Source organism: Carcharhinus amblyrhynchos, chromosome 1, assembly GCF_965287045.1.
Source record: "Carcharhinus amblyrhynchos chromosome 1, sCarAmb.v2.hapA, whole genome shotgun sequence".
Classification (NCBI taxonomy): domain Eukaryota; kingdom Metazoa; phylum Chordata; class Chondrichthyes; order Carcharhiniformes; family Carcharhinidae; genus Carcharhinus; species Carcharhinus amblyrhynchos.
In genome coordinates, this window is record NC_137324.1 from 135823906 (window position 1) to 135837154 (window position 13249).

The 13249-nt window shown below is 48.5% G+C and overlaps 1 protein-coding gene across 1 annotated transcript in view; it reads left to right on the forward strand.

Moving 5' to 3' along the window:
* Window positions 1–13249, forward strand: part of ttc29 (tetratricopeptide repeat domain 29) — a 570038-nt gene that overhangs the window by 217584 nt on the left and 339205 nt on the right. Inside the window, exon 6 of the mRNA XM_080193148.1 lies at window positions 5778–5990. Within this exon, the coding sequence (XP_080049274.1) occupies window positions 5778–5990 (213 nt within the window). The remainder of the gene's footprint in view (window positions 1–5777; window positions 5991–13249) is intronic.

Consider the following 13249-nt stretch of genomic DNA (forward strand, 5'->3'; position numbering starts at 1 on the left):
TCCTCCCAGATGCGAAGCAGCAACCATGCCTCCACCCCCAGACCTGACTTGACTCAACACAAACCAACCCAAAGCCAATAATTGGTTTTCCCGCCATCCCCAAATCCTACCCACGCCTTAGAGACATACCTTCTCCCTGATTTGTAAAGGATCTTTAAATTTCAATGAACTATTAAATTTACTTGATTTATGACATCTAGTGCTGTAAAGAAAGGGACATGGCCTCCATTAATTCAACATTTCTGCACTTCAACGATGGGCAGCAGGGCTGTGCTGCGCAGTTTGGATCTCACCTGACTTGAGCTGTGAGTTCAGATGAGGTAGTATTTAAAAAAAAACTAAGTAAATGGACATGGAGTGGCAATCCATGCTGATTGTGGCTGAGGAAATTCAGGCCATAAGACATAGAAGAAGTAGACCATTTGACCCATTGAGCATTCTCCACCATTCAATGAGACCATGACTAATCTGATGTGATAATCCTCAACACAGTTCAGATGTAGGCCGAACCAATGGTGCAGTCCCCACTTTCCTCAGTACTGATGCCAGATCCCCACAAACCGAAACGTGCTTCTCCAATACTACTCTTTGAACCATGTATTCATCTGTCTAATTTTATGTATCCTATACTGATTTGCACGAGGCTCAGGTAATAATCAGATATTGTAACCTTGGAGTATTCTAAACCTCAGGAATGGATTAAATCTTAAACACTTACGAGTTACTTATCAGATACACACCAAACAGCTAGCTAATCCTGCAGCAGGGCAAGGCCATTTTCTGAAGAGTGAGAAAGAGTAAAAGAAGGCAAAAAGCAAAATAACACCACTTTGCACCAAATTCCAACTTTGATGTAAGTTCCCAAATACACTCAATTGGACTGTGTCTCACTTAGGATGTGGCTTCCTTCACTTCTTGTGAGTCTCTTGCTGATGTGTGCTGACATTTCACTGCACTGTTGATGGTATGCTGTATAGTCAGAGGTGCCAACTTTGTAATGAAACACTAAATTAAGGCCCTTCCGATGAGCATAAAAGATCTGTTGACAAGAGAGCAGATAGGTTCTCCATGATGCCCTCTGAGACTGGACCAAGCTCTGGAGCCCTTCAGCAACAGTGCTGTGCAACCAGGCTAAGCTCTGGAGCCCCTCAGTGTTAGTCATCTGAGACTGGGCCAAGTTCCCAAGGCCTGTAGCTATAGCCTGCTATGGCTCCAGAATGCCTGTGACAGCCCTTGCCACGGTTAGCTATCTTTCCAGAATGCCTGCAAAGCCCCTGCCATGGCTAGCTGTGTCTCCAGAGCACTTGCAAGACCCTTGGCCATGGCCTGCAATGCCTCCAGGGTGCCTTGCACCCTGTCACCCATAGGGACTATGGATCCCACCCTTGTAGTGTTGGATTTAGTACCATGCAATGCTGTTACAGACTGTAACGGAAGTCTGTGGATTCCTCCAAACAGCCCCACAGTTGTTGCAGTGTTGCTGACAGCCTTCCTGCATTCCCTGACTCTGCATCTCTAACAGCTTCAGGATGGTAGATCTCAACGGCTTGGCACCTGGCATGGGGCCAGCTGACTCCTTGCCTCTGGCAGACCTCAGCAAGCCCAAGGCCTTGGACATTCCCAGTTCCACCTGTTGGGTACCTCTGGCTGTGTCGTGCGCACCAGTAAGTGACCCTGAGGCCCCACCACTAACATGTTTCACCATGGTGATAATATCTGTGCTGGTGGATTGTGTGGTGCATGCCTATATCGAGTGAATTGTGTTGACCTCAGAGCATTCCTGGGGGTCTCCCACCAAGGTGTTTTTGATTTGATTTGATTTATTATTGTCACATGTATTAGTATACAGTGAAAAGTATTGTTTTTTGTGCGCTATACGGATAAAGAATAGAGAAGGAAAAGAGAGGGTGCAGAATGTAGTGCTACAGTCTATACAGCTAGGGTGTATAGAAAAATCAATTTAACGTGAGGTAAGCCCATTCAAAAGTCTGATGGCAGCAGGAAAGAAGCTGTTCTTGAGTCAGTTGATACGTGAGCTCAGATGGAAGAAGGTGGAAGAGAGAATGGCCGGGGTGAATTAGGTCCTTGATTATGCAAGCTGCCTTTCCATAGCAGTGGGAAGTGCAGACAAAGTCGATGGATGGGAGGCATGTTTGCGTGATGGACTGGGTTTCATTCACAACCCTTTGTACTTTTTTGCAGTCTTGGACAGAGCAGGAGCCATACCAAGCTGTGATCAACCAGAAAGAATACTTTCTGTGGTTCAATTATAAACATTGGTGAGAGTTGTAGTGGACATGTAGTGGGCTCTCTTAACTACAGCATTGGCATGGAAGGACCAGGACAGGATGTTGGTGATCTCGGCCATTTCTGCTTTGTCCCCATTGATGTAATCATGATGTGGATATGCCGGCGTTGGACTGGGGTAAACACAGTAAAAAGTCTGACAACACCAGGTTTAAGTCCAACCGATTTATTTGATAGTAAACTCACTAGACAGTAGTGTCTACACCACTTGATGTAGACAGGGACATGACCTCCACTACGCTTCCTGAAGTTGATGACTCTCTTTTTTTTTCTTACATGGTGTTGTTGCTGCTGTTGGCTGATGACACAGTGAAAGCAGTAGGGGAGTCAAAGAACAAAGAAAATTACAGCACAGAAACAGGCCCTTTGGCCCTCTAGGCCTGCACCAACTATGCTGCCCGACTTCACTAAAACCCCCTACTCTTCTGGGGACCATATCCCTGTATTCCCATCGTATTCATGTATTTGTCAAGATGCCCCTTAAAAGTCATTACCGTTTCTGCTTCCACTGCCCTGGCAACAAGTTCCAGGCACCCACTATTAAAAAATCTGCCTCGTGCATCTCCTTTAAACCTTGCCCATCGCATCTTAAACCTGTGCCCCTTAGTAATTGACTCTTCCACCCTGGGAAATTTTTCTGACTATCCACTCTGTCCATGCCTCTCATAATCTTGTAGACTTCTATTAGGTCTCCCCTCAACCTCTGTCGCTTCAGTGAAAACAAACCAAGTTTCTCCAACTTCTCCTCATAACTAATGCCCTCCATATCAGGCAACATCCTGGTAAATCTTTTCTGTACCCTCTCTAAAGCCTCCACATGCTTCTGGTAGTGTGGCGACCAGAATTGAACACTATATTCCAAGTGCAGCCTAACTAAGGTTCTATGAAGATGTAACAATTTTTAAACTCAATACCTGGTCGATGAAGGCAAGCATGCCGTATGCCTTCTTGACTATCTTCTCCATCTGCATTGCCACTTTCAGTGAACTGTGCACCCGTACACCCAGATCCCTTTGCCTATCAATACTCTTAAGGATTCTGCCATTTATATTTCCTATCTGTATTAGACCTTCCAAAATGCATTAATTCACACTTGCCTGGATTAAACTCCATCTGCCATCTCTCCACCCAAGTCTTTAACTGATCTATATCCTACTGTATCCTCTGATGTCCTCATCACTATCCGCAAATCCACCAACCTTTGTGTCGTCAGCAAACGTACTAATCAATCCAATTACATTTTCCTCCAAATCATTTATATATGTATTGTATATATTATTTATGGGTCGGTGACTTCCAATGGGCCGGGGGCATCGGGATTCATTCCTGCAACAAAGGATACATGGTTCAATGCAAGGGAGGGAAAGGTGCTTGGATATGTCATATCAATGAAGATTTTGCAGATGCCCACTTCCATGTCACATGCCGACCTGCTGTTCACAGCTCTTTCCTTGCCCTCCCCTGCCAGCTCCTGTGCGCGCTCATCAGAGGAAGTGAGAAAATGCAGCTTGGAGAATCCATCTCTGGTTCTCTGCTGCTCCTAACACTTATGGGCTATCTTATCCTGTGGGGACAGAAGGGTGGAATGAAAGCCTGAGGCTGGAAGGGCCAGGGGTGTCAGGGTTGTTGGGGTGGGGGCGGTCAGGTATTGTATGTTGGGACTGTGCCTCATCAGGCATGGGGTGTGCCAGAAGGTTTTGAGTTAAGCTCTGTGGTGCTTGGGTGTCAGAAGGCCATGGGATAGATTGACATGAACATTCCAGGCATGGCAGACAGATCTAATGTCAGGATGGGATCAACACTCAACCTTCCTGCCTGCAGGAAGTTGTTTGTCGTCTTCCTACATTGGTCGCCAGTCCTCCATGCCAGTGCACGGGCACAGGCAGCAGTTGCCATGGTCTTCAGGCCACATTGCCAGCTGGACCCCTGAGTCATTGCCCATCTAGGCAGAAGAATATGGTCCGCCTTTCCTCCAGAGCATCCAGCAGATAACCCAGCTCCCTCTTGTAAAGCGTAGCGCTGCTTGTTGTGGTGCCGTCTTCCTGATGGATGTAAGTTCACCATTAGCACTTATAAGCAGCTCTTCCTTGTTAACGCTATACAGCTGCGTGCACATGCCCAGAGGTCCATTCCAGCGGGAATTGCCTGGCTGGTCTTTCATTGCATTAAATGATAAAAAATTGAGGTTCATGGCTCACCAGAAAAACCATTGCATATAACTCCCATTTTGTTGCTCATTCAACACCTAGAATGGAATTTTATGAAATAAGTTTTAAGTACTTAAAGTGAAAAAGGGGAGACAGGTGAAAAAGGGCTGACAGGTGGCTGTCAGGGGGTCCCCATTTGGAAGCCTTGAAGCATAACATAAGTGCATCCAGTTGGATGTCTGGTGCAATGGTTTCCAAGAATGGCTGTTAGTTCATACAGACGGGGGAGGGACATCCTCATTATTTTCATGGGGTCGGTTCCCATCGAAGGCATCACTAACAAGCTCATGCTATGTGAGGAGCATTGTTAATGCCTGCACAGCTCCCTTGCTTGGAGCTGCAGCTATGAGACTTGCTGCTTATGTGTGTTAGTGGGATTGCTGGGATGGCATATCGCATTCAGCCAGAGATCTTATGTTGCTGACAGGTGGAAGGGTGCCATGGATATAGTACTGGGATTGATGTCCACACTCATAAGCGATCCCTCAGGAGTTCGCTTAGCAGTCAGAGGGATGCATTCAACACCAGGTCCTAGCCAGCACTGAAGCCCAGATCTGCACCCCCAGACTGACTCCAGCTCCCCCTCTCCCTGACAGCAGATCCTAGCCAGCACTGAACTCCAAGCTCTGCACCCTCATGACCAGCACTAGCCCACCAAGAAAAACCCCCATGCAAGAACCCCCCATCCTTAGAAGCTGGTGGCCAAACAGACTTACCTCCTCATTACTCTTTGACGCTGCAGCAGATTTGTACTGAGCAGGTGTTTGCCTCACTGGCACAATGACTCACTGACGAGATTGCATGCACATTAATTTTGTCTGTATGTTTATTTGCCACTAAGTGAACCTTGTTTAAAATTTTCTTAAATTTAAAAATGTGCACCAAATATACAATGCCAAATGAAATCCAAGTGAAGTTACTAGTCAATTTCACTACATCAAAAGTTACAGGCGAACTGGGGAGAAAACTGCTACTGAATTTGTATCCTGCAGCAAATTTTGGGGCAACACATTGCTTTGGTAAAATATTTATGAAAACATATATGGACTAAACACCAAACAATTTTAAAAAAATGTCATTTCGGGTTAAGTTAAATTCTTCAAGATACAATGTAAGCTTTTGAAGAAAACTATAAGGTTGTTTTAAAGCCTGTATACTCTGATTTGTATTTTGCTCATCTAAATTACACAGAATTTAGGTAACTGAAAGATAAAATCAGTCACTGGATTGACTTAATATTTGTGAACGACTTGGATGTTGCAGGTCAACTGGATAAAGCTGCTGACCATTATGAGACATTCCATCAACTCACTGTGGGAAAGGCATGGCAGGATGAGAATGGCTGCTGTCACTTTGCACAGGCCTGTGCAAATCTCTGGAGGATTTATACATTGCTAGCAGATGAACATCTTGAAAGTGAACAATACAAAGAGGCGAATAAAAGTCTCAAAAAAGCTTATGACATAGCTAAGGAAGGTAAGTGCAAATTACGTTCTTGTTTCCTGTGTTTCATGGGGTAACACTGTCAGATTAAAGTGAAATTTATTTGGATCATTCTGCCAATTTTAAAGACAGATGGAAATAATTTTGTACCTGCTCTTATAGTGCAAGGCATAGAACAGCTGTAGTGTTTTTGTAAATACTTAATTTGCTCTTAAAGGTCTTGTTCAAGATTTAAGTTTTCCGAATGAACATGTAACTTTTCTCTATAACTGTGAAAATGACTTTATGGACATTAGTGTTAAATTGATCAGAGTTATGTGGCCTTCTGTGGCACCAAATAATAGGCAGGAAGATCCATGTGTAAGGACTGTTGAGGCATCCTTTAACCATGCCTGAAGTGGGTACTAGAATGTTTGCATTTGGGGCATGATAGCTGCGTCAGGTCAGGAAGGTTGTAAAATGCCTGATCAAAAGATGAGTTGCTATTCCTTGAGCTTATATCAAACTTCATTGGAACTGTTTAGTTCAGGTATCTCACCACATGTAGATCACAATACTTTGCTGTCCTCTAAATTACTTACTGGGGCTAGATCTTCTGGCCATTCACACCAGCTGGATCTTCTGATCCTGCCAACAGTGCACTGCTGCCAAAGGTTTCCCATTAGGGGGGAGGGGGGGTGCATTCAACTGGAAACCTCATTGACAATGACAGGATCAGACCATCTCACTGCTGGCCATTGGCGGGCCTCCACCTGCCACAATGAAACATGTGGTGTGTTGTGTGGAAAATCCCACATTGTGTGAGCCTCTGAACGTTTTGCAATGAGTATGAAATGAAGTCATGGTGCCACTATCGTCTTGTTGTTTCTGTGTAGTCTGGTCAGGTATTTCTTGGATATTTGAAAGGAGAAAAGCATAAAATATTAGATGTGGAGAGGAGAGCAGAAAGCTAAAGTTGTGTGCATACACCATCTGCACCTTGCAAACCAGAAGAGTGTGGGGGATGATGAAGATGTGGGATGTTAAAAAGTGTTAAATTTGAGGTTGCCATCATCTTTGATGGTTTCAGCTGCTTCACTGGCAATAGCCTGGCTATAGACATCCAAATGGCTATGGACAACAGTGATAAACACTGTTCCTTCCATGGGAGGAAGGACATGCAAAAACCCCTACTCTCTGTTGGTTACAACCTGATGCTTCTGGACATATAATACCTTGTCCTGAAGGGGAGAGAGTTAATGAGGTTCATGAAATTTAGTTTGTTGATCTGGCTGTCATGGTTGCACAGTGTCAAATAGTTTGTACAAGTTGTTAGAAGTGGGTGTGAGAGTTTATGGAATCACAGAATCATGCAGTGCAGATGAGGCCCATTGGGGCATCGATTCTGCACCGACAAGTGAGAAACCTCTGACCCACCTACCTAATCCTATTTACCAGCATTTGGCCCACTGCCTTGAAATTCCCCTCCAACTTGATTGTCAAATTCGCTGATGACACCACCATAAGGGGTCGGATCTCAAACAATGACGAGACAGAATACAGGAATGAGATAGAGAATCTGGTGAACTGGTGCAGCAACAATAATCTCGCCCTCAATGTCAACAAAACGAAGGAGATTGTCATCGACTTCAGGAAGCGTAAAGGAGAATATGCTCCTGTCTACATCAATGGGGACAAAGTAGAAAAAGTCAAGAGCTTCAAGTTTTTAGGTGTCCAGATCACCAACAACCTGTTCTGTTTGTTGTTCACTATAAAAAGTCCACCAACGCCTCTACTTTCTCAGAAGACTCTTCCTCTCTCGCTCATGTGCTCTCTGTCTCACGCGCGCTATCTCTCATGCATGTTCTCTCTCACGTGTGCTCTCTCTCACGCGCTCTCTTGTGCGCTCTCTCTTGCACGTTGTCTCATGCGCGCTCTCGCGACATGTCCTCTCTCGCATGTACTCTCTCATACATGCTCTCTCTCACGTGCGCTCTCTCTCTCATGCATGCACTTTCTCGCTCATGCACATTCTCTCTCACACACGTGCTCTCCCTCACACGCATACTTTCTCTTTCTCTCACAGGCATGCTCTCTCTCACACACGCATGCTTTCCCTCTCACACACGGACTCCCTCTCTCATATACAGTCTCCCTCTCATGCATGCTCTCTCTCACGAGCATGTGCGTTCTCTCGAGCGTGCTCTCTCTCTCGCGTGTGCTCTTTCTCTCGCGAGTGCTCTCTTTCTCGCGCGCACTCTCACGCGTGCTCTTCCTCTCGCGCACTGTCCCTTGTGCGTTCTCTCTTGTGCGCTCTGTTTCTCGTGCGCTCTCTCTGTCATGTGCTCTCTCGCACACTGTCTCGCGAGCTCTCTCTGTTGCGTGTGCTCTATCTCTCGCACGTGCTCTATCTCTTGTGTGCTCTATCTCTCGTGCATGCTCTCTTTTTCATGCACTCTCTCTCTTGCACGCTCTCTCGCGCACTCTCTCGCGCGCTCTCTCTCTCGCGCGCTCTCTCTTGCGTGCACTCTCTCTCGTGTGCACTCACTCTCTTGAGCACACTCTCTCTGTCTCCATGAGAGCGCTCTCTCTCCACGCGCGAGCACTCTCTCCGCGTGCGTGCTCTCTCTCGCCTTGCGCACACTCTCTCTCTCCGGACGTGCACCCTCGCTCTCTTCGTGCGCGCTCTCTCCACGTGCGCTCTCCGTGTGCGCGTGCTCTCTCTCTACCCGCGCGATCTCTCTCTCCCTTTCTGCGCGCGCTGTCTCTTCCTGCACATGCGTGCTCTCTCTCTCTGTGCAAGCAATCTCTCTCTCTGCGCATGCGATCTCTCTGCGTGCGTGATCTCTCTCTCTCTGCGTACAATCTCTCTCTGAGTGCACGTGATCTCTCTCTGTGTGCGCTCGTGCTCTCTCTGCGCATGCGCTCTCTCTGTGCATGCGCTCTCTGCCTGATCTCTCTGTGCGCTCTCTCTCACTGCGCGCTTGTGCTCTCTCTGCGTGTGCGTGCTCTTTCTTCACGCGTGCGCTCTCTGTCTGCACGTGTGCTCTCTCTTTCCACATGCACTCTCTCCGCGCGCACGCTCTCTCTCTCTTTGCGCGCGCTCTGTCTCCACGCACACTTTCTCTCTGCGTGTGCTCACTCTCTCTCTACGCGCACGCTCTCTTTCTTTCCGCACATGCTCTCTCCATGGGCACGCTCTCTCTTTCCGCGCGCGCGCTCCCTCTCTCTCTGCGCGTGATCTCTCTCTGTGTACACACAATCTCTCTCTCTGTGCGCACGTGCTCTCTCTCTTTGCGCGTGCACTCTCTCTCTGTGCGCACATTCTCTCTCTGTGCACTCCCTGTGTACGCTCTCTCTCACTGCACGCTTGTGCTCTCTCTCTGCATGCGCGCTCTCTCTCCATGCGCGCACTCTCACTCTCTGCACATGCGCTCTCTCTCTTTCCACATGTGCTCTCTCCGCATGCACGCTCTCTCTCTGTGCGTGCACGCTCTCTCTCTGTGCACGCATTCTCTCTCTCTCTCTCTGTGCACATGCTCTCTCTCTCTCCACGCGGGCGCTCTCTTTCTCTCTGCGCATGCACTCTCTCTCCCCATGCGTGCGCTCTCTTTCTGTGCACGCGCTCTCCCTTTCTCTGCGTGTGTTCTCTCTCTCTCCGTGCATGCTCTCTCTCCACGCCTGCTGTGTCTCTCTCTGTGTGCGCTCTGTCTCTGTGCGCGCTCTCTGTGTGCGCTCTTTCTCACTGCGCGCTTGTACTCTCTCTCTGCATGCGCATGCTCTCTCTACATGTGCGCACTCTCTCTGTGCATGCACTTTCTTTCTCTTTCCGCGTGCGCTCTGTCTTTCCGCGCGCACACTCTCTCTCTGCACGTGCACTCTGTCTGCACGTGCGCTCTCTCTCTCTTTGTGTGCATGCCCTCTCTGCGCGCATACTCTCTCTCTCTCTGCATGCTCTCTCTCTCTCTGCGCACTCTCTCTCTCTGTGCACATGTGCTCTCTCTTTCCATGCGCGTGCTCTCTCTTTCCGCACATGTGCTCTCTCTCTCTGCACGTGCGATTTCTCTCTCTGTGCACACGCTCTCTCTCTCACTGCGCATGCGCTCTCTGTGCGTGTGCTCTCTCTGCGCGCGCGTTCTCTCTCTGTGTGCTCTCTCTCACTGTGCACTCGTGCTCTCTCTTTTTGTGTGCGCATGCTCTCTGTCTCCTCATGCGCGCTCTCTCTCTCTCTGCGTGTACGCTCTCTCTCTTTCCGTGTGTGCTCTCTCTTTCCACATGTGCTCTCTATTTCCGCACGCACGCTCTCTCTCTCTACACACGTACTCTCTCTTCACGCGCGCTCTCTCACTCTGCACGTGCATTCTCTCACTCAGCATGCGCGCACACCCTCTCTGCTCTCTCTCTGCACACACGCTCTGTCTTGCTCTCTGCGCACGCTCTTTCTCTCTGTCTGCGCGTGCACTCTCTTTCTACGTGCACTCTCTTTCCGCACGCATGCTCTGTCTCTCTCTGCGCATGCTCTGTGTGCGCTGTCTCTCACTGCGCGCTCGTGCTCTCTCTCGCGTGCATGTGCTCTCTCTATGCGTGCGCTCTCTCTCTCTGCATGTGCGCTTTCTCTCTCTTTCCGCACGCACACAGTCCCTCTCTGTGCGTGCACTGTCTCTGCACGCACGCCCTCTCTGCACCTGCGCTCTCTCCCTGCACGCCCTCCCCTCCCCCCCCACATGCACACTCTCTCTCTCTGCGTGTGTGCTCTCTCTCTCTTTACACGTGCATTCTCTCTTTCTCTGCACATGCGTGCTCTCTCTCTACACTTGCGCTCTCTTTCTGTGCGCGCTCTCTCTTTCCACAGGCACGCTCTCTCTTTCCGCATGCGCTCTCTCTTTCCACACATGTGCTCCCTCTCTCTGCGCGTGATCTCTCTCTGTGTGCGCGCGTGCTCTCTCTTTCTGCGCGTGCGCTCTCTCTGCACACGTGCTCTCTGTGCACACTCTCTCACAGCACGCTTGTGCTCTCTCTCTGCGAGCACGCGCTCTCTTTCTCTTACGCGCGCTCTCTCTCTCTCACACGCACTGTCCCACTCTCACATGCGCGCTGTCTCCCTGTCACGTGCGCTCTCTCTCACATGTGCTCTCTCTCTCACGCACGCTCTCTCTTTCACACGCGCTCTCTCTCACACATGCTCTCTCTCTCTCACACACGCTCTCTCTCTCCAACGTGCTCGCTCATTCTCTCTCATGCACTCTGTCTCTCAGGCGCTCTGTCTCTCTCATGCGCTCTCTCTCATGCGCTCTGTCTCTCTCACGTGCTCTGTCTCTCTCACACGCTCTGTCTCTTTCACATGCACGCTCTCTCTCATGCGTGCTCTCTCTCATGTGTGCTCTCTCTCTTATCCACACTCTTTCTCTCATATGCGGTCTCTCTCTCCCATGCACTCTCTCGTGCGCTCTCGCTCACGTGCTCTGTCTCTCTCATGCACTGTCTCTCTGTCTCTCATGCACTCTCTCTCTCTGTCACTCACGCTCCTGTCTCTCTCTCACACACACTCTCGTCCTATTTCTCATACGCACTGTTGCTCTCTCCTCTCTCATGTGCACTCTCGTTCTCTTTCATGTGCACTCTCGCTCTCTCTCTGATGCACTCTCTCGCTCTTTCACACACACATTCTCAATCTCTCACATGTGGACTCTCTCTCAGGCATATTCTCTCTCTCTCTCTCTGCTCTGCCATTCAATCATGGCTGATAATTCTCATCCTTATTCTTCTGCCTTCTCCCATAACCCTTGATCACCTTATTGATTAAGAATCTATCAATCTCTGCCTTAAAGACACTCAATGACTTGGGTTCCACAGATTCACCACTCTCTGGCTGAAGAAATTCCTCCTCATCTCAGTTTAAGGAGCATCCCTTCACTTGGAGTTGTACCCTCGTGTTCTAGTCTGTCCCACTAGTGGAAACATCCTTTCCACATCCATTCAATCTAGGCCTCTCATATTTTTTACATTTCAATTGGACCCCCCCTCGTCCTTCCGAACTTCATCTTGTGTAGACCCAGACTCTTCAACTGCTCCTCATATGACAAACCTTTCATTTCTGGGATCATTCTTGTGAACCTCCTCTGAACCCCAAGGCCAGCACATTCTTCCTTAGGTGTGGGGCCCAAAACTGCTCACAATATTCCTAATGGGTTCTGACCAGACCCTTATACAACCTCAGTAGTACACCCCTGCTCTTGTATTCTAGCACTCGAGAAATGAACACGAACATTAAATTTGCCTTCCTAACTGCCAACTGAACTTAAAAGAGTGCTGAACCAGGAATCCCAAGTCCCTTTGTGCTTTGTCTTTCCCCATTTAAAAAACAGTCAATGCCTCTATTCCTTCTATCAAAGTGCATAATCTCACAATTTCCCACATTGTATTCCATCTGCCACTTCTTTGCCCGCTCTCTTAGTCTGTCCAAGTCATTCTGCAACCTCCCCACTTCCTCAACACTACTGTCCCTTTGCATATCTTTGTATCATCCACAAATTTAGCAACCATATCCTCAGTTCCATCTTCTAGATCATTAATGTATATTCGAACTGTGGAAGGAAACTGAAGCACCTGGAGGAAACACACAGACACAAGGAAACATGCAGACTCCGCACAGACAGTGACCCAAACTGGGAATCGAACCTGGACGCCTGGTGCTATGAGGCAGCAGCACTAACCACTGTGCCAACGGGCTGCAATTAGCATTTCCAGCACATTCCTAGAGGGCACCCTCAATCTCCCAGGTCACAGGAGCTGCAGAGTCAAACTGCCTTCCATTAGCCACAGCCATGCACACCAAGACTCTTTGTAGACAGTCAAACTTTCCTGAGAAGTGGCTTTTAACTTCCATGCAGCTAAATTTTTTGGGCTCACACTGTTGCCTGAGTGTGGGGTTCAAAACACACTGCATCCACCTTCCCCCATTTGGAGGGTCTTCCAGCTTCTTGCGGCAAGAGCTAAGACCACCCCCCCACCCCCCCAGTGTGCCCTAGGAGACTACCCTCACACCAGACCACAACATGGGAGTTCAGAATGGAAACCAGTACTGACCTTCTGCATTCCTCTCATGTGACCAAACCCCAGCACACACAAGAGGTAAGCATTCACTGATGAACATGGAATGTAAAAAACAGCCAAGCAGGAAAGACATGGGAGGCAGTGGCTGCAAACTCAACCACCAGACCACTTTAGTGGAAGGGGAGGGCTGAGATCACATAACTAAACTCTCCACTCCCAGCTGAGTTACATTTATCTGCATCCCCCACACCCTCTCCAGT